Source organism: Crocodylus porosus, unplaced genomic scaffold (genome assembly GCF_001723895.1).
Source record: "Crocodylus porosus isolate Cpor-Errol unplaced genomic scaffold, CroPor_comp1, whole genome shotgun sequence".
Classification (NCBI taxonomy): domain Eukaryota; kingdom Metazoa; phylum Chordata; order Crocodylia; family Crocodylidae; genus Crocodylus; species Crocodylus porosus.
The window spans coordinates 33,288,425-33,310,601 of record NW_017728947.1 but is presented as its reverse complement, the minus strand read 5'-3'; the positions used below and the strand labels follow the sequence as shown (position 1 = coordinate 33,310,601).

The window sequence follows — 22,177 nt, the reverse complement described above, 5'->3', positions numbered from 1 at the left end:
CTTTTTGGGGGAAAAGGGAGACCTATTTCTTGAAGAATATCTAACATTTGGATAAAGTAAATCCCTCTCTTTCCAGAACAAAATACAGAACAATTCAAGCAAACACATGAATTTTAAAGCACCTGTGTATTACCAACAATAAATACAATTGAACTAGCATTTTAGTATATTTGCTGCAAAGTTTTAAGGGCACAGCATAGATTGAGAGAAGTGCACATATTCTTAAAATGCTTTCAGATTCTACCTAAGAAGTCGCTAAGAGTCATAGACACAAACACTTTTCAGTTTAGAGCCTGAAGACCCTTGGTAGGTATTTGATACATTATAATCTCCCACTTAACACCTTACTTTTTGTCTAACAGCTTTATCTAAAGTAAGTTTACCTGTCTGGAGCTGTTCTTGCTGTAGCTCTGATTGTTCTACTTGGTGAGGCTGATTGGAGAAACTCTGGTTGTAACTGGCCTGGTACTGATTTTGTTGTTTAAGGGTTTCTGGCTCATTGACAGGAGGAACAGGTGCATTCATATTGAACACCTATAGCGTTAGAGGAACAAAAATCAAAAAAAACAAACAAACAAACCAACAAAAAATAGCTGGCTGGTCCAATTCTGCCTTTTTAAAAATTCCCACAATTCTTACTTACCATGCGCATGTAATAAAAGACCAGGTACACTCAGGACTCTTCTGCAAATTTATTCTGGGCAAATTCACTTATATGTGACAACCTTATTTATGCCAGAAATTTGCATTGTGTGAGAAAAATCCAATCTTATGCAAAGTCAGCTGGCAATGAGCTCCCTGCAGGCTGGCAGAGTTCCAGCCTGCAGGGAGCTGGGAGCAAGTGGAAGGAAGGCGATGAGACAGAGGACACCATGTGCACGTACAGTACATGCACGTGGCCCCAAGTAGCCTCGAGGGCAACTCCAGCAGGTAAGTGGTGGGGAAGAGGAGGATTAAGGTCCCTGCAGGGAGCAAGTGGGGCAGGGATGGGAATGTTGTCCAGCCAGGGGGTGCTTGGGCAGAGCCAGGGCAGACCCTCCAGTGGCTCAGAGGAGGGCCAGCTCCCCGCTGCACCCTTCCAAACGAAAGGGGTGGATGCATGGGCACAGTAGACCATGGCCCCAAACCTGGGCCTGGCTTGGCTCCTCTCCCTCCCTGGTCCCAGCACCCTGCACCCCACTGCCCTGGCCACATGCCTCCCGTGGCGCAGGACTATGCCACTCAAAGAGCAGCAGGCACAGGAGGCATGCCCCTAGGGCAGCACAGGACAAGTAGGTACACCAATTCCCTGCTGCACTGCTCCAGGTGCCTCTCCAGCCCTGTGGGCATGACTTGGCACAACTGGAAACAGCAGGGCTGCATGAAGAGGCTATAAGCTCCCTGCTGCACTGGGTCATGCTTGCTGGGCTATGGAGGTTCGGGGCAGGGAAGCAGGGAACAGCGGGGCTGGGTGGAGAAGGTGCTCGCCCCATGCTAAAAGCAGCAGCTTGTACAGCAGGCACACTGCCAAGTCAGCGTGAAATGAGCATCTTCTCCACGTGGCCCTTCTGTTCCCTGCCCTGGGTGCCTCTACAGCCCAGTGGGCATGACCCGGTGCAGCAGGGAGCTTATAGTCTCTGTGCAGCTCCACTGTTGCCAGCCACACTGAGTCATGGTCACTGGGCTGGAGAGGCACGCAGGGAAAGGAAGCAGGGCAGAGCCAGGAGAGGCAAGCACCTGGCATTCCCTGCCAACCTGCTTCCCTCCTCTTGGTGCCTCTCAAGCCCGCCCTGTACTGCCCTGGCGGTGCACCCCCTGCATGTGCTGCTGCTTGCGGTGTAGAGCTTGCAGCCTTTCTGCACAACACTTATTGTATTGTGTGATTACTGTTTGAATTTGTAATGGGTTGGGGGTGGGGCAAACAGTAGAGTGAGGCTGGTATGTATCCCTATTAATTACATGTAATAATGGATTCCCTTTATGCAAATTAACTTTATGTGAGGTTTTTTTGGAATACAACCCTCATATAAGAAAGACCCAGTGTACCAAGTATGATGAAGCAATTACATAACCAATTCCAGTTATAATGGCAACCAAAAGATGTTTTAACCAAGAGCAAATGGATTCAGTATTAAGTTTTGGTACTTACTGTTTGCATGGATTGGAATGGAGCTGCATTAACATTAATTCCACTGCTATGCAAAGGTTTGCTAGACCCAGTCTGGAATACTTGAGGCTGGGATACAGTGGGAAGTGATGAAGATGCTGGTGTCTGGTCTGCACTTAAAGACATTGAAGCCTATCAATGGAAATAAAGTACATCTTAGCAACTCTTGACTAATACAGATACAAAGCATTTGATAATGTCACGTTACCCTGGTACAAATTACAGGTGGGGTCTGAAAACTGCTTCTACTGATAAACAGATGACTCCTACTTTAACTGAGCTACTACCAATATCTATAACACACAAGGACAAAAGAGACTGAACAAAATTAAAAGCAAGCTCATCTGACATGCACTAGACAAGGTCAATAACATGTTCTTTCTTCTTCAAAGCATACACGTTCATGAGCTAATTTGTTTTTCCACAAGGTGGTAGACTGACAACAATTACCATCCCTCAGCTAATAGATAACCCAGTTTAATATCAATACCTGACCAAAAAATGACTGAAACCATAAACAGGGTCAAATGAAGAGCCCCTGTCATTTGATACCTAAATTAGTATTTTAAAATTATGAAACTGTCTTCAAAAGGGATAAACACTAGCCTTTTCCAGACCTGAAGACTGAGCTAGTTCAGGGTTTCCAAAGCAAGATGAAATCATGCAACTTGCCTGAAGTTGGTCAATTGATTCTTTCTGTGGCCGCTGCTCTGTTGTATGAGAAGGCTGATACATGGGCTGGGATGCTGTGTAGCCCTCACTTGTTGAAGAAACCAAAGGAACCTACCAGGAAAAAAAAAAAAAAGAAAGAAAAAATATAGCGCAAGTTCCTTCAAGTTTCACTAAATGCACACAACCAGGCAGAACTTGCGCTTGTTTCACAGTAGCTAGGGTCAGGAGGGACCCTGCCACAGGCAGGATTGAATGCTGGGTTCACAAGACCCAACAGGTGATCATAGAATCATAGAAGGAGGGTTGGAAGGGAGCTTGTAGATTTTCAAGTCCAACCCCCAGCCTGGCCGGGAGAAAAACTGGACTCATTTGAGTCCAGCCAGGTAGGCATCAAGCCTCTTCTTAAAGATCCCCAGGGTAGGAGCCAGCACCACTTCCCTAGGAAGTTGGTTCCAGCTCCTAGCCGCCCTAACTGTGAAGTAGTTCTTGCGGATGTCTAATCTAAACCTACTCTCCAATAATTTGTGTCCATTATTCCTTGTTATCCCAGAGGGCGCTACGGGAACCAGTGTCTCCCCCAAACTCTTCTGGTCCCCCCTAGTGAGTTTATAGACAGTCACCAGGTCCCCCCTCAGCCTTCTCTTGTGAAGGCTGAACAGATTTAGGTCCCGCAGTCTGGGACTCTTGTCTCCGGATCACGCAGGTTGCCCTCCACTGGACCCTTTCAATGTTGTCCACATCCCTCCTGAAATGGGGCACACAGAACTGGACGCAGTACTCCAGCTGTGGCCTGACCAGCGTCACATAGAGGGGGAGGATCACTTCCTTGGCTCTACTTGAGATGCACCTGGGGATGCACGACAAGGTCCGGTTAGCCCTACCAACCATGACCTCGGCCCATGTTCATCTTGGAGTCAATAATGACTCCAAGATCCCTTTCTGCCTCCGTGCTCTCAAGAAGGGAGTTTCCCATTCTATAAGTGTGCTGCTGGTTTCTACTGCCTTAGTGCAGCACCCTGCACTTGTCTGTATTGATCATCCAACCTCCTATTTGCCCAAGGTAGGGGAGAGGACCACTTCCCTGGAAGTTGGTTCCAGATTCTAACCACCCTAACTAAAAAACTGCTTTCTGACTTCTAACCTAAACCTATTTTCCATCAGCTTATTACCACTGTTCCTCATCACCCCAGGTGGTGCTGGGAAGAAAAGGGCTCTACCTATTTGCTGTTGATCTCCCCTGATGAGTTTGTAGGCAGCCACCAGGTCCCCCCTCAGCCTCCTCTTGCTGAGGGTGAACAAGTTCAGGTCCCTCAGTCTCTCCTCATAGGGCCTGTCCTGCTGCCCTGTCACCAAGTGGGTGGCCCTCCTCTGAACCCTCTCCAGGCTGGCCACATCCCTATTAAAGTGCAGTGCCCAGTACTGGACACTGTACTCCAATTGAGGCCAGACCAATGTCACATACAGGGGGAGTATCACCTCTCTGGACCGGCCTGAGATGCATCTTTGGATACATGACAAGGTATGGCAGGCCTTGCTGGCTGCGGTCTGGCATTGGTGGCTCATGTTCATCTTGGAGTCAATAAATGACTCCAAGATCCCATTCCACCTCTGTGCTTTCAAGAGGGGAACTCCCCAGCCTGTATGTATGCTGTGGATTCCTTCTCCCAAGGTGTAGCACTCTTCATTTGTCCACATTCAACCCCATCTTATTCTCATCTGCCCACTTTTATAGTCTGTCTAAATCTAGTTGCAGCCTCTCTCTCCCTTCAAGTGCGTCCACCTCGCCCCACATCTTAGTGTCATCAGCACACTTGGACAGCGTGCTTTCCACCCCCTACTCCAAGTCACTGATGTAGTGGTTAAACAGCGCAGGCCCAAGGACCGAGCCCTGGGGTACCCCACTGCTCACCTCTCACCAGGTTGAGTACAACCCATTCACCACTACTCTCTGGATGCGCCCCGTCAGCCAATTTTTTACCCATCCAACTGTATAGGTATCAATGCCACAGTCGTTTAATTTATTGATGGGGTGAGAGATGGTGTCAGAGGCCTTCTTCAGGTCTAGAAAGACCATAGTCCACAGTGACACCATCATCCAAGGATTTAGTTACCTGGTCATAAAAAGCAACCAGGTTGGTCAGGCAGGACCTGCCTTTGATGAACCCATGCTGATTGCCCCTGAGCATGATCTCCCCTGCTGCCCCCCCACAGATGTGCTCTTTGATGATTCTCTCCAAGACCTTCCTGAGCACTGAGGTGAGGCTTATAGGCCTATAGTTACCCGGGTCCTCCTCCCAGTTTCCCCCGGCACCTGGCCAGATGACCACGAATGCTCATACAGCTGGGCCAAGGGCTCCGCGATGACCCCTGCCAGCTCCCTCAACACCCTTGGGTGGAAGGCATCTGGACCTGCAGATTTAAAAATGTCTAGCCCTTCCAGAAGATCCCTAACTACATCTGCACTAACTGATGTGATTCATACCTCGTTAAGAAATCCAATAATGCTGTAATTTATCCCATTTAAACTTGTACATTTCCCTTGAAAAACAGGTGGGGAAAACTGGGGTGAGCATTATACACAGGAAAAGGGCTCTCTACTTGTATGGTAGAAAATATGGTATGGGGAAGAGGGGACATGGAGTGGTCTCACTGCTAATTGCTGCTGCTCTGAGAGCCACTGCAATTACCGCTGCATCCACAGCCTGCCCCTGCCAATAGAAAAACTTTCTTTTTTGTTCAGCCCTAATCTAGTTTAGACACACCAAAACTGAAGGAGTAGCCAAGACACTTGTAATGTAATAAAAGTCTTAAAATGGAAGAACAGAAGATTTCTGATAAACTTCTTACAACCCAATACTCAACAATTAAAGGAAACAAATCCAACTGAAGATGTAGCGAATATTTACTGAGGCTATTCTTACCTGCGTAGCTTCTGGCTGCACAGGAACCTGGGTAGGCTGGGCAAGTCTTGATTCAGCATGAACTGCAAGTATAGTGATTTGATTACATAAATTAGTGTTTCAGAGAGATCCTATACAGTATTAATAAAGCAGTGTACCACCCTACCAATTAAGCTGCCTGACACCTAATATTTGATGACACTGTCTTCCTGTTCTTACAACTTTAATTTAAACAGTTAGTTAGATATTTTCCTTGCTGTGCATATGTCTGAGTCTAAGTTACTTTAGAAAATTGAACCTGTTGTTTCAGAGAACAAAGCTAAGGCAAAACCTACTGTCCCATCCCCCACAAATTTTAAATTTTACAGACAACAAGAGTTGAGGCATTTCTAGTTTACATTTTGCAAGCCTCCCCCAACATGCAGTTTTATGATTTACCATTACAAACCTGGAGGGCAAACTATTTGCGGCATGTCCAAATTTTGTGCTGGATTCATGGGCTGTGCTGATACAATGGCAGGATCAAGAGCCTGATTCTCAAACTCCAGCATGGAGTCCTACAAGAATAAAACAAAATTCAAGCTTTTAATACATTTCTGAGTACATAAGCTATAGATCTGTGAGCAAGATTAGGTCCAAAATTAAGACTGCTAGACTTTTACAAAATATTTAAATTTAATTAAGGTATGAAAAATTCCTGCAGCATAACCCCAAAATTACAGATTTTAGCTCACAAATATAAGGCATATGTCACTGAGCAGCTGAATGCTGCCAAACTAAATGAAGAGCAAAATGGAAGCAGCTCATCTGTACCTTACTATTTGGCTCAGTTAATTATAAAACAAATTTTTCTGCATGTCTTAGTAATTTAAATAATTATGTTAATTGTTTCTTAAACTAACTGACATCATGGAGCAACTACACACCTGCATGAAGTTATATGGGCCTTGCATCTGTGCCATGAGATCCTGTACTCGTTGTCTCCTAACAATAGGGTCTGCTTGAGCCACAGAAGCAAGTGTATGGGGTTCAGGAACAGGAGGTGAAGTAGCCTGTGTTTGTTGTTGGAGTGAATTTACAACCTAGCAAGAGAAACAAGGATCAACTCAGTTACAGCTACACACAGGTTGAAACAATATCACATAAAAATTAGTAAAATATTGACAACTTATTGATAAAGGACTGGTACATACTAATAAAGACTTGGTGGAGAGTCATTCTGTATCCTTCTACGATCACGCTAGCAATGGAGCTCCTATTACTTATAGATTGCCTGCACTGGTGATTAAACTACACTTTGTTGAACATTTCCATTAGTCTAATCAGACAACCATTTACAAATAATGATAGTGACAAAAGCTTTAGTAACTTTAAAGATTATCCAGTACTGCCATGAGATTATACTGCTTTTCTGGCAGACTAGATGCAAGACATTGTTTATATTATTTGTTTGTCAAACAGACTTAGAGGGCTTGTCTACACTTGTGAACGGACTAAAATTCACTAAAAATAGCCATTCTTGAATAATTATTCCACAATCACTTTCTCTATAGGCACCTTTTTCTGTGTTTTCTTCCAAAGTTAATTAATTCACTAAATCAGAAATTAACATTCAATTTTGGAATAGCAGTAGCAATCCAAGGAGCAATTCCACAATAACTACTCTGGAATAGCTACTCCGATGAATTTACAAGTGATGAAAAACCTCTTCGATTTGATTTACATCAAGAGATTTCCAGTCTCTGAACAGACACCAAAATATTTTGAGAATGGAACAGAGATGCAGTTAAGCCATTTAAGTTTCAAGATTCAAGTTACAATGGTCAAGAAACAGGTTCAAATCTGCTGTGCAGCCAAAACAAACAATGCATACAATGACGGTATCTCCACCATACATGGAAAGTGACAGGCAGGATTTACCAGAGATAGTCCAATAAGAAAGGAAAGGAAAAATAAGTAGAAATGGTTGGATGCACTGTGTATCAGGTGTTCAGCAATTTGTGGGGTCACAGTATCAAAGCAGGTTGCATTGATTACATTCATCCTGAAACCAGTCAAGTTGGTGGTGGTGGCGGCAAACAGCAGAGGCTAAGAAGTCTGATCTTCAGGACATTTCTAGACTACAGCCTTTCACAAAGGTGCAAAATGCAATAACAAGCCCTTCACAGATCCACTGGGGATATATTCTGTTGCCAACCTATCCAGAATCTGCATTTAAATGACTTCCAAGAAAATGTTGCCGACAGAAGAAGAATACACAATCATACTTGCAAAGTAGGTGTATAAGACAAAGATTTTTTGTCACTGAATCAAGCTTAAGGGACAGAGGGAATTCAATTCTATACTAACAATGTTAAATCTCTGAGTCTGTCATTTGGGCTTCGTTTTTCCTACTCAAATCTGATGGTTTAGCTCCCCCAAATATCGTATGTACTCAAAACCAAGGCAATGTTCCCCACCCCCATTCAATATGGGGAGAAAACCTTCATTCTGGATTCAGTTATAAGCAAAGGGCCTCCCCCTGCCACATATCCCCAACAGGTTCTGATCCTTACTGCCACCCTCCCACTCCACCTGCCCTCCCCACAGCCTCTACTCCCCTGCCACCACCACCATCTCTCCACCATAGCTTCCCCCCACCACCATTTAACTTTCAGTTATAGCTCTGGCTTGGGCCCTACTCTGGACCAAGGCAGGGAGCATGTGCTGCCTCTAGACCCAGCCTGGCCACACAGTGGCAACAGCAGCTCTGGTCCTGGCTTCACAGCAGCAGCTGCTACTGCTTCAATAGCTACAGCAGGCTGGGGCTGAATATAGCATTTGCTCCAAGCTCCCTACCCCAGCCCAGAGCAGGGACTCAGCTGAGTCAGAGCTACAAGGGAAAAGTAAGTGGTGGCATGGTGGGTGGAGGCGCTACAAGTGATGGGAAGGGCAGGTGTTGGGGCACAGGCATGAGGGAAGGGGTAGTTAGGAGGCATGAAAGTATGGAGGAGAGGCAGAAGGCAAGGTACAGGTAGGGAGGCAAGCAGAAAGAGGGTGGGGAAAGAATGGTGGTGGGAGGGGCTAGTCACCAGGACAGGCAGGAATCAGGCCACTTCACTGCCTTCCTCTTGCCACCCCCCACCCTTCTCCAGCCACCACCACTGCAAAGGTATGGGGAGACCAAATTTAAAACAACTTTCCAAAAATAAATTCTAGACATGGAAGACTATAAACAAGTTAATAAATGTTCCATGTTCAGAATCTAATTATCTGGCCAGGAGAGTAGGTGGTAGGGGGTTACCTTAAATTCCAAGTCATCTTGGATTCAGGTAAATCCGGTAGTTTGAAAAATAAATAAATTTTTTTTTAAAAAGTCACTAGCTTAAAAAAAAAATAAAAAATTACTACCTGTTTGAAACTAGTAATTCACATACATTCAGCAACTGCCTAGGCATTCCTAGAACTCAAAATAGCTATTCAGACATTGCTAAACTTTTAGATACTTCTGTACAGTAAACAAGTATTCCTATCAAAAACTTGTTCTGCAACATGTGCGCACAAAACATGAAAAGTGTTTTAATATACTTTAAAGCCAATGACCAAATTCTACCTCCCCCTAACAAACTTGTCACCAGTTTTGTGAGGTTGTATTGTCCTCAGGGGGAAACTTAGAGTACCAAAATTTCTTCACATCACAAGAAAACCTGGACCAAAGGGTGGAGGGGAATATGACACTGATAAATGGAAGAGCATGGCTGTATAGTTTCTACGGTCGGAAAGGACCCGAGCAGATCATCTAGTCTGACCCCCTGCCATGGCAGGAAAGAGTACTGGGGTCAAATGACCCCCAGCAAGGTGTACATCTACGTCCTCCCCCAGCTGAGAACTCCAATTAGCTGACCAGCATTCCTAGTCTCTGAAGCACACAGGAATCTTAAAGGGCTCCAGTGTGCTCCAGAGACTGGGAATACTGGCTACATGTTCAATCAAAGGCATGATAGGAACCAGCTACAAAGTTATTACACATGTATAATACTTTTGTGGCTTATTCCTCATTTTATCACGCCATTAATTGAATGGATGTGTGGCCAGGTTGCTACGTCAGGCACCCCAGTTACTGGGATCTCCTTAAAAGGCAAAAAGGAAATATGTATTAAAGTCCAATTCTTATTTGCTGCTAATTCTGTGTAAAACGTAACAAAGATTGCAATGCTGTTTGGTGAGAGGATATTAAACACAAACACATTTTGAAGAATTATTCAGAATGCAAATACATCTCCCTTAACAATATTAAAGCTTTGACAAGAACTGATTTTCTCTATGAACTTAAAAAAAACTCTGTAAGCAAATTATGCAGTTAATAAGTCTAATACATCAAGATTTGGAACAGACTACAGCCAACTGAAGTGATCTGAGAGATAATTTGACAGGTTTTTTCCCCTGCATGAAAAGGAAGTTAGTCAAATATTCAATTTAGACAGAAAACATCAGTAAGTTCAATGGCAAAGCTGAACACGCAGCAAAATTCTGTCTCCTTATGCATGCATACTATAAACAAGGGTGTCAAACTCATCTGGTGAGCAGCACCCCAGCATTTGCTTCAGCCAGTCTGTTTCTGCACCATATGTGGCACCTGCTCTAGCTAGATCAGGATGCAAGCCGCGCAGTATCCACTCTAGCCAGTTTAGAGCAGGTGCAATGTTCAGTGTGAATCGCAGATCACCTATACAGGCACCAGTTCTGGACTGGCCAGCATGGACACTGGATCCAGTATGAAAGGAACCCACATACCCATCCCCACCTCCACATGCCAGATCCAGTGCCTGCTTAAGCCAGTCCAGGACCTGTGCTGCAAGTTGGCACCTGCCTTGGACAGGTTGGAGCAGGTGCTAGACCTGACATGCTGCTTGAAAGAGGAGAGGGTGGAGGGGGTGGGGAACAGAACAGACAGGACTAGTCCCATGTGGGTACCACATGCAGCACAGGTCCTAGAAAAGACACATATGGTGCATGTCCTGGGCCCCACACACTCAGGGCTGGGCTGGTGTGTCATGGGTCAACTCAAGAGCTAGGACCAAATGTGACTGCATGAGTTGAATTTAGCTCACAGACTGCATCTCTGACACACCTGCCTCACAATACTATTTTTGAATTTTGACAGAGATGGACCAACCCGCAGCACACATGCTACAAAGCAGCTACTATGCAGCATACAAACCCTGGGCACTTGGTAAGGGTAGGTGGCAGAATGGAGGCTGAAAGCAGAGCATAGGGCACACCCCTGATGCAAGTAGTGTCAGGCATCATGGTCATCCCTGGCTCTGCAGCCACCATCACAGAATCATAGAAAATTAGGGCTGGAAGGGACTTCAGGAGGTCATCTAGTCAAACCCCCTGCTCAAAGCAGGACCATCCCCAACTAGATCCCAGCCAAGGCTTTGTCTACCCAGGTCTTAACCTCCAAGGATGGAGAGTCCACAACCACATCCTTTCTGTAGTGTTTTACTACCCTTCTAGAGAAAAAGTTATTTCTAATATCTGTGGATCCTCACTTGCCATGTCAATCTGCAGTAGTTGTGGGGCCAGGGAAGTGTTTAACCTGGCTTTTGGCAATGACACATGCTCTTGCAGCACCATCCTGCCCCTGGCTCTGGTCTGCATAGCTTCAGTCAGAAGTCCAAGCCTCCCCCACCCTGCCTCCATTCTGGCACCCCAAGGCACATATTTCATTAGGTATGAAGAGTGGGTTAGGTGGCAAAGATCAGATAGAACTGACAGGGTGACCTTGAACGATCTTTTTGAAACTCAGTGGAGACTGCCTGGGTCAAATGCAAAAGATTGCTAACTTTAGAACATAACAAATTACTCAAACTACTCAAATGTTATTCCTTGCTCAAAAACCCGCCCATATCAATTTATATTACTCCATCTAACTTTTTTTATACTTGTAATACACCATGGTCAGAAGCCTAGTAAGTAAAGACTAAGCCATATGACTGCAATTAAATTGGTAATTAAATTGCCAAACATTGAACGTGCGTGGTTAAACCTTCCAGTTCCTATTGAAATAGGATTTAGCAAACAACTAATGCCATTTATATAATCGAAATAGCTGCCCACCTTTATCCATAGATATCTTAGGTGTCATGCTGTATTTTTAAAGCACCTGTTACCCTTGTGGAGGTGCCAGTCAGAGTTGTACAATTTATATTGATCTTATTTTATATGCAAAGTAAGAATCCAGCTATTTGGAAATGTACAAATGGGGAGAAGAAAAATTCTCCCCCCAAATTATAGCATTTGCCCTTTGGAAACACAGTACATTTCCTGAGAATTTACCAATACATTCATTAGTTTGAATTATTCTTAAAAATTTGGTTCTTCAAAGCAATGAAGCACCTAACTCAAACTTTTTTTCTGGTCTTCATAAACATTAGACCATGCATTTTTGTTTTTAAGCCACTTAATTTTAGAGAAATCTTGAAAACATCTTGTGTAACACATAGCCTTTGAAGAGACTTTAGTATTAATATTCATCTTTTTTCTTTAATTATTTATAATGTAAACATCTTCACCAGCAGCTGAACAAGAAGTAACCACAGTTATCAACATTACTGGGATATTTATTTGTGAGGGAGGGAGAAACCAGGGCATAGTTTCTTATGGCCACTAATGACACACAAAGAAAAAGAAATATGAAGAAGAATGCCTCTAAGAATATCAGTTTGATATTTCTAATATCTGTGGATAATAGATCAATATGGATATACAAACTTAAATTCATGTATTATATTTATATAGTTGTTGCACAGCATAAGTACAATTCAGTGTTCTCTGAGTACTCAACTGTGTGTTCCAATAAATCAATATCTGGTGTCTTAAAATATAATCTTAAGTCTTAATGACCTGGGTTTATAACTCTTCTTAGATGCACTTCTAATATCCTTTAAATAATTTTTTTTCCTAAATAATTCAACCTAATATTTGAATGATTTTATAGTTGGGGAATAGTGTTTAAGTGCTATGACATGGCAAAATCAGTACTGGCAATGCCTACAGAAAATAGCTATAGATAGAATGGATGTGAAACTTTTAAGTATTCATGAAATTTAGTGGCGGCCTTCAAAACCACAAATGTCAGTTAGTCTTTAGATGCAGAATTTGAACAGCTGCTCTCCTGCTCTCAAAAACCTGTAAGGGTAATAGGTATTACCTCAGGGCTTAAAGAGCCTAAAGACACAACATGGAAGTAAGAGGAAACAAATTTAGTCTGGAACTTGCTTCTGAAGGAAGTCAAGATGAACCATGAGATTCACCACCTTGGTTCATTTTTTTTTCAAATGGATTACTCAAGTCAATTCCAACTCAGAAATTGAGCAGTTATGAAGGAGGAGACAGTATATAACTACACATTTTTCACGCAAGTTCCCATACAATATAGCAGTAGATTCCTTACATATGTGAAGAATTAGAATATCTAAAAAACCCTAACAATCAGAGAAAGTGCTGCGAAAGACACTGGCAAAAATAAATATGTCCTTAACTTTACTTTACAACAACTTCTTTGAAGAGCTGAACACTTCTTTTAAGTATTTCCCTTTAAAAAGCTGAATAGGAATAAAAATACGTGCAGTAAACGGACACATCGATTTTGGGGCCAAGTATAACCTGTGGGTCAGGCAATGAGATACGGTTGGGTTGTGTGGAATTTTCTTCTTCCCCTCATAAAACAGCATAATACAACTCAACTCCACAGTGCTGCCACCAGCATCTGTGTAACAGCATGGAAATTCTACATAGACTCGATCCCAAAATCAATTTTAAAATTTCTTAATATCCCTTCTATTTCTGAAACCCTGCTTCTCCAAGCTGCTCCTGAACTGTTAAAATAAACTTCCTCACTGACGTCTAGCTGTATACTGCAGTCCAATTCAGTGGTTTTCAACCTTTGTAGGCATTCCTCCATAACTTTTGTAAATTGAGCAACACTTCCTTTCAACATTTATTACAGTTGGACCCCCTGCAGAAGGGCTGAGCGGGGAGTGGAGATAATAATGCCTATGCAGGGACTAAGCCTGATCCTTCACTTATCCCTTCACACCCCGTGCCACATTTCAAAGTATCCTGAGGCATCCGTGGGTACCCTGGTTGAGAATTACTGCTAATTTTTAGATGCCATCCAGCTTCGCACAGAATTTAAGAAAATGTGAATATAGTCAGCAAAAGTTTAAAAACCATAATCTTTGTGTTACAGCCTCTTAAGAGAACGCTGAAAGATCTGAGAGTCATTTGAAACAGGGATTGCAATTTTACCTGCAACACAAAATCTCTTACCTCAACCGTTTCAACTGTCCACTCATCTACCTGTTCCTTCTCACTACTGCTGAACTGAGTCTCTGCCATGAATTGTCTGTTTACATACTAAAATAAAAATGAGAAAGGGCATAAAAAGTAAAAGGAAAGTAGCATAAAAGTATAGAAAGTGACCACAATTTTTCTACTGATTTAATACCTCAGTTGATTCAACTTCAGTTGGTTCAGTGTATTCTTCCACTGGATCAGGTTCTAAGAGAAAGAGAGACCATTTTAGATCCATCGTATTGAGCAAGTTATAGACCTCTTTGGCTTGGGCGCTGAATGGGTGAAAAACTAAAATCAGAAGAGAAAAAGTAGTCCGCGGATACCCAATACCCTCCCTCCTTTGGTAAATAAATATTTACTTTATCTTTCTGATTTTAGAATTGCAACTTTTTAAAATGTCTTGCTTTAGCAAAGACAAGAAAAGAAAGGATGAGCTGACTATAAATTTTTAGCCAACATAAACATTCACATAAATTCTTTAAGTCACCATGGATTCCCTGTTCTGTAGCTTGTTTTAGTTAGTTTATCCGAAGGATATCCTTCTTACATTTGCCTACCCAATGCAGGTTCCATTATGGCTACGCCTTACCCAGCTGCTGCTACACATTGGCAGTTTAACTGCTGGTACGTAACCAATCACATTATTTCTGCACTTTATATTCATCTTTTACGTATATGTATATGTATATGTATATCTCCTGGCTCTCTCAAATGAATAAGTGCTTAAGCTGTTTCCATATTTATAATTTTTCCTTTGCTTTTATGGGTCCCAGAGAATAATGATCACAGCTGACAAACCAATCGGAGCTTTATATACTTACCAGCTTCTACTACAGGATCTTCTACTGCAGGTACAGGAGTTGCCTCTTCCTCCTCACACAATCCGTTCTGATGGTTGTGGGTACTATCAAAATAATTAGTTTGAAGAATACGTTCAACGATATCCTTTAGAGCTTTGTCTGCAAGATAAAAAGAACTCATCAAGTATAGACTGAAGATCACTTTAGTTTTCTTGCTTCCTATACCAAAACCCATATAAATTTAATTAGTGAAACAAGTTCTCTTTAAATTTTCATCAACAACCTGTGCATTATGAAAGAAAAAGATTTTTAAAAGTCCAGCTAATTAATTTTGAGTTTTAAGACTGCAGAGGATTGAGCAAAATTATTAGCATGGTATTAGTAAATTACTCAAATCCACAGGTCCTGACAGTTTAAGTCAACTACTTAATGATGACAAACTAAATATGTAACAGAAGCATTTTACAAACCATTTTAAGATTTTAACTTCTCTAAAAGTGGTTCAAGACAGATTCAGTTTTAAGTACAAGCATAGAGGAGACCTGAAATTAAAGTTGTGACCACCTAACCACAACAAAAGATGTCCACTACTTCTGAAGAGGCTAACAAGGCAGCATTACTGGCAAATTAGGCTTTTAAAAGGACAATCAAAGAAGACTGATGATCCATGTATGGTAGCTAAGTGCTGATTTTCATGGTCTGAATCAGCATACTTAATGTGGAAGTGTGCTAGAATGTACTAGGCTGAAGGGTAATAAAAATATTCCCAGTATGAAGACTTGAGCTAGATAGGGTTACAGTAGTTTGGAAAACCTGACCTACAAATTTCCACCTTCAACTTTTCTAAAAGATTTTTTAACATGCAACATATCTATTAAACTACAACCGTACGTACCTCTGTATTTAAGCTTAGCATGGTATATTACTCCGAATAATGGATATTAGGGGTGTGCGAAGTGGGCCATATTCGATTCAGATTCGGCCCAATTCAGGGGACAGCGATTCGACTTGCTAATTCAGATTGCTGTCCCAACCCGATTCAGCCAAATCCGAATCGAAGATTCAATGCTGATTTGGAGAATCAGCGATTCAGTCACAAACACAGCTTTAAATATTTTTTCTACGTACCTCGAAGTACCAGGCACAGCTCATGAAAGCTAGATGGTGGGGCAGATGGAGCATCCCACAGGGGGACCCCCTGCGTACTCGGTGGCAGGCCCGGAAGTAGACTGAAAGTACTTCCAGTTCACTTCCAGGTCTGCTGTGGAGCATGTAGGGAACCCCCCCCCCCCCCAATATACTACAGGGGGACCTCGGTTGCCCCCCCGCAGGAGGCACCAGTCACCAAACCAGGGGAGTCCCCCGCGTGCTCTGCAGCAGACCCGGAAATGGACCAGAAGTGCTTCTGGTCCACTTCCAGGTCCACTGCCAAGCACAGGGGACCTCCCCACCCCCCAAACTCCTCTGGGACAATCCATCCACTCCACTATCTCAGCGCTCACAAAGCCTGTTACCCTGAGGTATGTACAAAAACATATAAAGCTGTGTCTATGTCCAAATCGTCGAATCTCTCCGAATCAAATCAGACACATTAAAGGGTCTCCCGATTCGATTCAGATTCAGAGATTTGGCAGTAAAATGTAACCCAATCTCTGCCAAATCAAACCAGCAACCAAAGCTTTGCACAGGCCTAACGGATATTATCATGCAACCGAGGTTAACAGGATATAGTAGTTACCAAATTCTGTTCTACCTTGGAGTGATGCCATAATAACTAAACATTTTAGCATTTGCAGTTCCAGATTACAGTGAGCCAACTTTTTTAAGAAGGGACATTTATAAAAAGATATTCCCCTTCATTGTCCAGCATTACTACAGAACAGAATTAAGGCTATTTGGGTATGTACATGGAAAAATCCCACACCTCTTTGTATTCAAGTAAGTGTAAACTTCACTCGAATTCCATGGAGTTGTAAATTTACCCTTTAATACCTCATCCCTGTCAATTACTTATGTATACTCTTAAGCTTAACTCATTTTTTTGTTTCTTTGGTTTTTACTCAGTATTAGCATATATATATCATTTAAAAATGTCAAAGTATGCCACCCCATGATATTTCCAGTAATTTAACAATAGTCAGAATAAAATATTATCTCTTTAAAAATTTTAGCTTATGAAGACATTCACTGATACACCAGTTTACAAAACAGCACAATGAAAGAACTAGTTAATGTAAATTTAAAAGACAACTAAAGCGTAGTGGTTAATTTGGCCCTTAATTTGTTCATTAGTATAACAGGCAGTGTTAGTGAAAACAGGACTGAGGAGCACTATTACAGCTTGATCTAGAAGGCCAAGATTTCTATGCTAAGGCAGTATTGCCTTAGGGCAGTTAACTCAATTCAGTAGTTCCAGTAAGTCTTTCAAGTACTAATGACTACATTACTGTAATGCCAGAAAACCAATGATCAGGGCCAGCTGGGCCTAGTAATCTTGCAATATACTCTTGACATATTTTTATTCTATTGATTTATTACAACTAAGAGATTTGTTGCATACAAGTTATGTAAAAAGGAATGGTGATAATTTCAGATACCTCTGCTGTCATAATGAACTCTGCACGTGAATTAAACAACTCCTAACCTGAAATATTCTGTAACCTATAACAAAACTATGGTGAATTATAAACTCATCTCTTCAATTAAAACCTTAGTTAAGATTTCAGTTAAATTTTAACTGGAAGGAAAATCTGAAAGTATTATTCTGCTGTTCATCCAGAGTGAAGAAAAAAACCGGAGTATTTAAACATCTTAAGATTCTTTTGAATGACTTGTGTCAAACTAATTACTCTTCAGAGGCTTGCTGCTCCAGGTACTGAGTGCAAACATTTGGGAGGATACTATTTTTTTGTGCATACTAGAGGCTTCTCCCTCTTGTATATGAAACAATGAAAGAATCAAATAAGCAGCTTCAAACTGGTGCTTTCATATCCAAAAAGCTCTGAAAGAACGTTTCCATCTCCCAGGCCACTGCAGAAAAGCACAGCATCCAGCTGTCCTTTAGAATACTGTTTCTACTATTACTAGAAATAATTTCTGTGTTACCTGGATAGTATTAAGAAGTGTGCATGAACATTAGGAACAATTGTCCCAACTGCAATAACACCACATCTATTTGCTATGAAGAAAGTATGGAGAACAAATTTTAACTGTAGGTAAGTAGCAACTGTGGATAAAAGTATATGCCAAGATTGATTTCCTTGCCATTGCCTTGTTTTATGTACAAAAACACAGCTATTCTAAAACTAAGTTTCTTCCCACAACGATGTTTGTAAAAATACACCATGAGAGTATCTGCTCCCAACTTTACTCCCAACTCCCTCCGCCAGTCCAGGGAGACAGCATGTCACTTGGCTGGGACTCTACTGCTCCAGCCAAGCACAGAGCCCTTCTCACAATCCTCACAGCATGCTGCAGGCAGTTTGGGTCAGCCAATCACAGCTGCCTGTGCACTACTGTCATCTGTCACCAGGCAGAATGGGGAGCCTGCAGGGCACGCTGAGGTATGTGCACAGACTTCCCCCTGGCTGTGCAGCAGCTCAGCATTTGAAGGGAGCAGGAGGGAATAATAATATACAAAACAAAAACCAAAAAACCTCAGTGTGCTCTAAAAAGTCACAATTAATTAAATCTAATTTTAACAGTTGCAAAAGGTAGACCATCAATGAAGCTGTTGCAAAAACAGACACAAGATGCAGTCATTCCTACAGCCTTTACTAATTTACTACATTCTATTAAAAAAAACCAAAACACTTTTGTTGTCCAATCCACAGTTCTCTTGAAAGAAAAAAAAAATTGTTGATCAGCACTATCACTGCCAAAATATTGCTGAAGGAACAGGAAGAAGGGACTCAGGTAAATGCTGAGGAAGGTTGTTTCAGTACCAAATGCAGTATGTGGTAAATTAATATTTCATTTAATTATTCAGTTACAGCATAACTGGAACTGATCTGAAGAGAAGAACAATTCTGACTGTTAAAACTCTACCGAAGGCAACTGATTGTAACGCAATATTTATTCATATATTTACTACGAATTTCTTCTGGTGTTCAAAGCTCTAATCTATAACAGGCAGTACATACTTACAGGTGGTTCCACAAACAGGTTTTTCCTTGCCTTCCAGTAAGTCCCACAGATGAATGGATGCTTGCTCATATTGTTCATTCAACCTTCAAAGATGTTTATTAATAGAAGCATAAATAAGTTTCTTAGTAAGTATCAAAATTCAGATAACCAGAATAAATTAAATGCTGAATATGAACTGTAGAGAAGTTACTTAATATATCTACCTCATATTCATGTCTCGTTCAGGGTCAACTAGCTTGTAAAAATCATCCAGCATTGTCAATTCCTCCTCTGTTAGTACTGGCACTCCATTTGATCCTTGTTTCAGGTCACTGCGCACTTCTTCATCACCTAATTTGTCCAAAATAAACTGCAGCTCAAGTACAGTCTTTAAACGTTTCTGTTCAGCTTCTTCTCGCATCAGCTGTTCCCTGCGAGCTGTCTTCTTTATTGTTTTCTGGATCTGCTCATAAGCAAAGGGAAATTTTAAACTATGTAAGCCAGATTTTGCACTGGATACAGTTAGATAATCTAGAGTTTTGACATTCTACCCAAAAAGTAATTCTTCATATAATATATGAAGGAAAAACAATATTTACCAACATTATCGAATATCCTTACATATCTATTGTGGGATTATAAAGTAAGCCCACTTGTATATACAGAATTTAAATCAGACACATCAAAGGCTGGAGCTGAATGGTATAGGAACCATGTTGCAGGAAAAAAAGAAGCATCATAGGAATGGGAGCATGTCTGTATACATACTAATGATATAGAGTAAATCTTCTGGTTAGTGATCTGCTGAACAAAGTGAAAACAGCCTTAAATTGGGACTGCCAACTCTGTACCTTGCAGATAATACAGCTGAAGAGCCAAACCCCAATGGCAACCCATCCTAATTATATCACAGTTTTGGAACGGCTTGGATGCACATCCCTCTGAAAAGCCACCACACATACACACACAGTGTTTGTTAACCCTAAAAGCATGGGATTTACATTTTGTTTTGTAAACAGCAAACAAACAAATACAATTTTGGAAGTAATTCCAATTTCCAGGTACCGACTTATTACCATATTTTCTTATATATGACATGCCTCCAAAAAAAGACACACTTTGTTTTTAGGTAGACAGAATGAAGAACGCAATATTTTTCCAGAGTTATGGCCACATGGAGCAGGGACAGAGCCTAATCTTCAGATCACTCCCCCTCCCTTTCCTGCTGAGCCAAAAGCTGAAACTATAGCCACTGTTGAAGCCTGAACTCAACAGATGGATATAGGATTCTGAAAAAGAGCTAAAGAAAGTCTGCAGGGCTGAGAGATAAGAGAATAAAAACCAGGCATAGCTAGAATGCAGTAAAACTGTCAAATAAAGGATAGCTTGATTAATGGAACATCAAGACCACCAAAAGAGAGAACTTAAACACCCTTGGAGTGAAGAGCAATTAGCTAGAATCAGGTAGGTTATAATGAGCCATGAAATCAAATCGTTCAAGCTTCATCAGTGCTTCCTGAACAGAAGTGTCATTGATGCTACAGGACAGTAGGTTTAAAACTTCAGGTGGAGCAGGAATCAAAAAGGAATATGACCCACACTACTGCACCCACACCTAAACCTGGCCTTCTGTCATGCAGCTGCTGAATGGAACAGAAGTAAAGATAATGGCAGCAATTTTACAGCATCTCCATGCTCCAATTCTGGGCAGAAAATCAGCTTCCTCCCTCAAGACACACACTGCAATTTTGGAGGACTAATTTTAGAAAAAAGGGGCACTTTTACACATGCCCCTAAGGCACCATTGTTACCGTGCACCAACAGCCCATACTGCACTGTGCTGGCAGTGCAGTTAGTTTTAGCTCCAACATCGTTGTAGCGGCAGCGTTACAGTTTTTGCCCTCAGACACATCGCCATAGTGCATTACTACAGCGACACAGTGTCATGTGCAGACACACCCAAGGTGAGAGCATGGTAACATGAGTAAATATGGTGGTTAGGATCTTCAACATCCAACATTAAGTTCTGCAACCACCACAAAAAAACCCAATCCCCCCAGCCAAATAAGATAATGGAAGAGCCATTTTTATTTATTTTTTCCACACCTTAGATTTTTTGTTAAACTTTTCCATGCAGACAAGCTCTAAAAATACATAACGACCTGATAAGATGGAAAGTTAATCAAATTTTACCTATAAGCAGATTCAGTGAATATTCGCAGATTAGGATGTGATCAAACAGTCCAAACCTCTTGAAAGCTCTAACTGTCTTTAAGACATCACATTCTAAGACATGGGAAATTGCAGATGAAATTATATATAAGGAGGCTTTACTTCCCCAACTCAGTTCCTTCACCGCTTAAAGAATTCAGCAGAAAGATCAATACAGAATGCAAATCTCTCAACTCCAGTTCCAAAAAACTTCTCAGTATCTGCCTTTACATACCCTTAATCTTGGAAAAGTCAAGCAGCAAAAAACACTCCTAGAGAAGTACGAATAAAGATATTTAAGTGATTGCAGAAACATTCCAAATAGTACAACAGTTTATCAGGCCTAATAAAATAATGCAGTAAGCTGTACTCCATATAGTAATTCCACTTCTTTCCAAAACTGAGACATTCCAAAGACATTCCCAGAAATTGTCCTTAGGACTAACCAAATATACTAACATACCTTCAGGAGCTAGAATACCTGTTAATTCATAGCACATTACTACAAGATTCAATTCACTGTGAAAGTACTTTTATCTAACTTTCTTACAGAGTGCTTTCCACATTTGTACAAAAAGGTCAACACCCCTCCATTCCGCATATAAATGGGACTGCAGAAGCAACAGTAGTAAAACAGTGGCACAGCCTTCCACCTAAGTAACCACCAAGCGAAGAAAGAAAGAAAAGTAAAGTAAAGACTGGCAACCAGACACTTGACTATTGTTACACTGTCATTTATTTAGGAGTCAAATGGGACACTATCAGCATCTGGAAAGGATCCAAAGTAAAGGTTAACAGCAGAAGAGCTCTTATCCATCACCTTGCTGGCACCACCTGGGGTGCAAGTTTCCAAACACTTCACATCTCCACTTTAGCACTTGTGTATGCTCCTACTGGGTACTGGGCACCAGTATGGGGCGCAAGCACGCACACCAAGTTAGTGGATTCCAGCCTCAACAACATCATGAGGACTATTACCA

At 41.7% G+C, this 22,177-nt stretch overlaps 1 protein-coding gene across 1 annotated transcript in view; it reads right to left on the bottom strand.

Annotated features, from left to right (window-relative positions):
- CAPRIN1 (cell cycle associated protein 1) overlaps window positions 1–22,177 on the bottom strand; it is a 64,440-nt gene that overhangs the window by 14,330 nt on the left and 27,933 nt on the right. The window contains exons 5-15 of the mRNA XM_019551430.1: window positions 19,211–19,449; window positions 19,008–19,090; window positions 14,883–15,020; window positions 14,213–14,265; window positions 14,035–14,121; window positions 6,645–6,800; window positions 6,167–6,275; window positions 5,740–5,801; window positions 2,819–2,929; window positions 2,129–2,278; window positions 384–534 (exon numbers count right to left, since the gene is read on the bottom strand). Of these exons, the coding sequence (XP_019406975.1) occupies window positions 384–534; window positions 2,129–2,278; window positions 2,819–2,929; window positions 5,740–5,801; window positions 6,167–6,275; window positions 6,645–6,800; window positions 14,035–14,121; window positions 14,213–14,265; window positions 14,883–15,020; window positions 19,008–19,090; window positions 19,211–19,449 (1,339 nt within the window). The remainder of the gene's footprint in view (window positions 1–383; window positions 535–2,128; window positions 2,279–2,818; window positions 2,930–5,739; window positions 5,802–6,166; window positions 6,276–6,644; window positions 6,801–14,034; window positions 14,122–14,212; window positions 14,266–14,882; window positions 15,021–19,007; window positions 19,091–19,210; window positions 19,450–22,177) is intronic.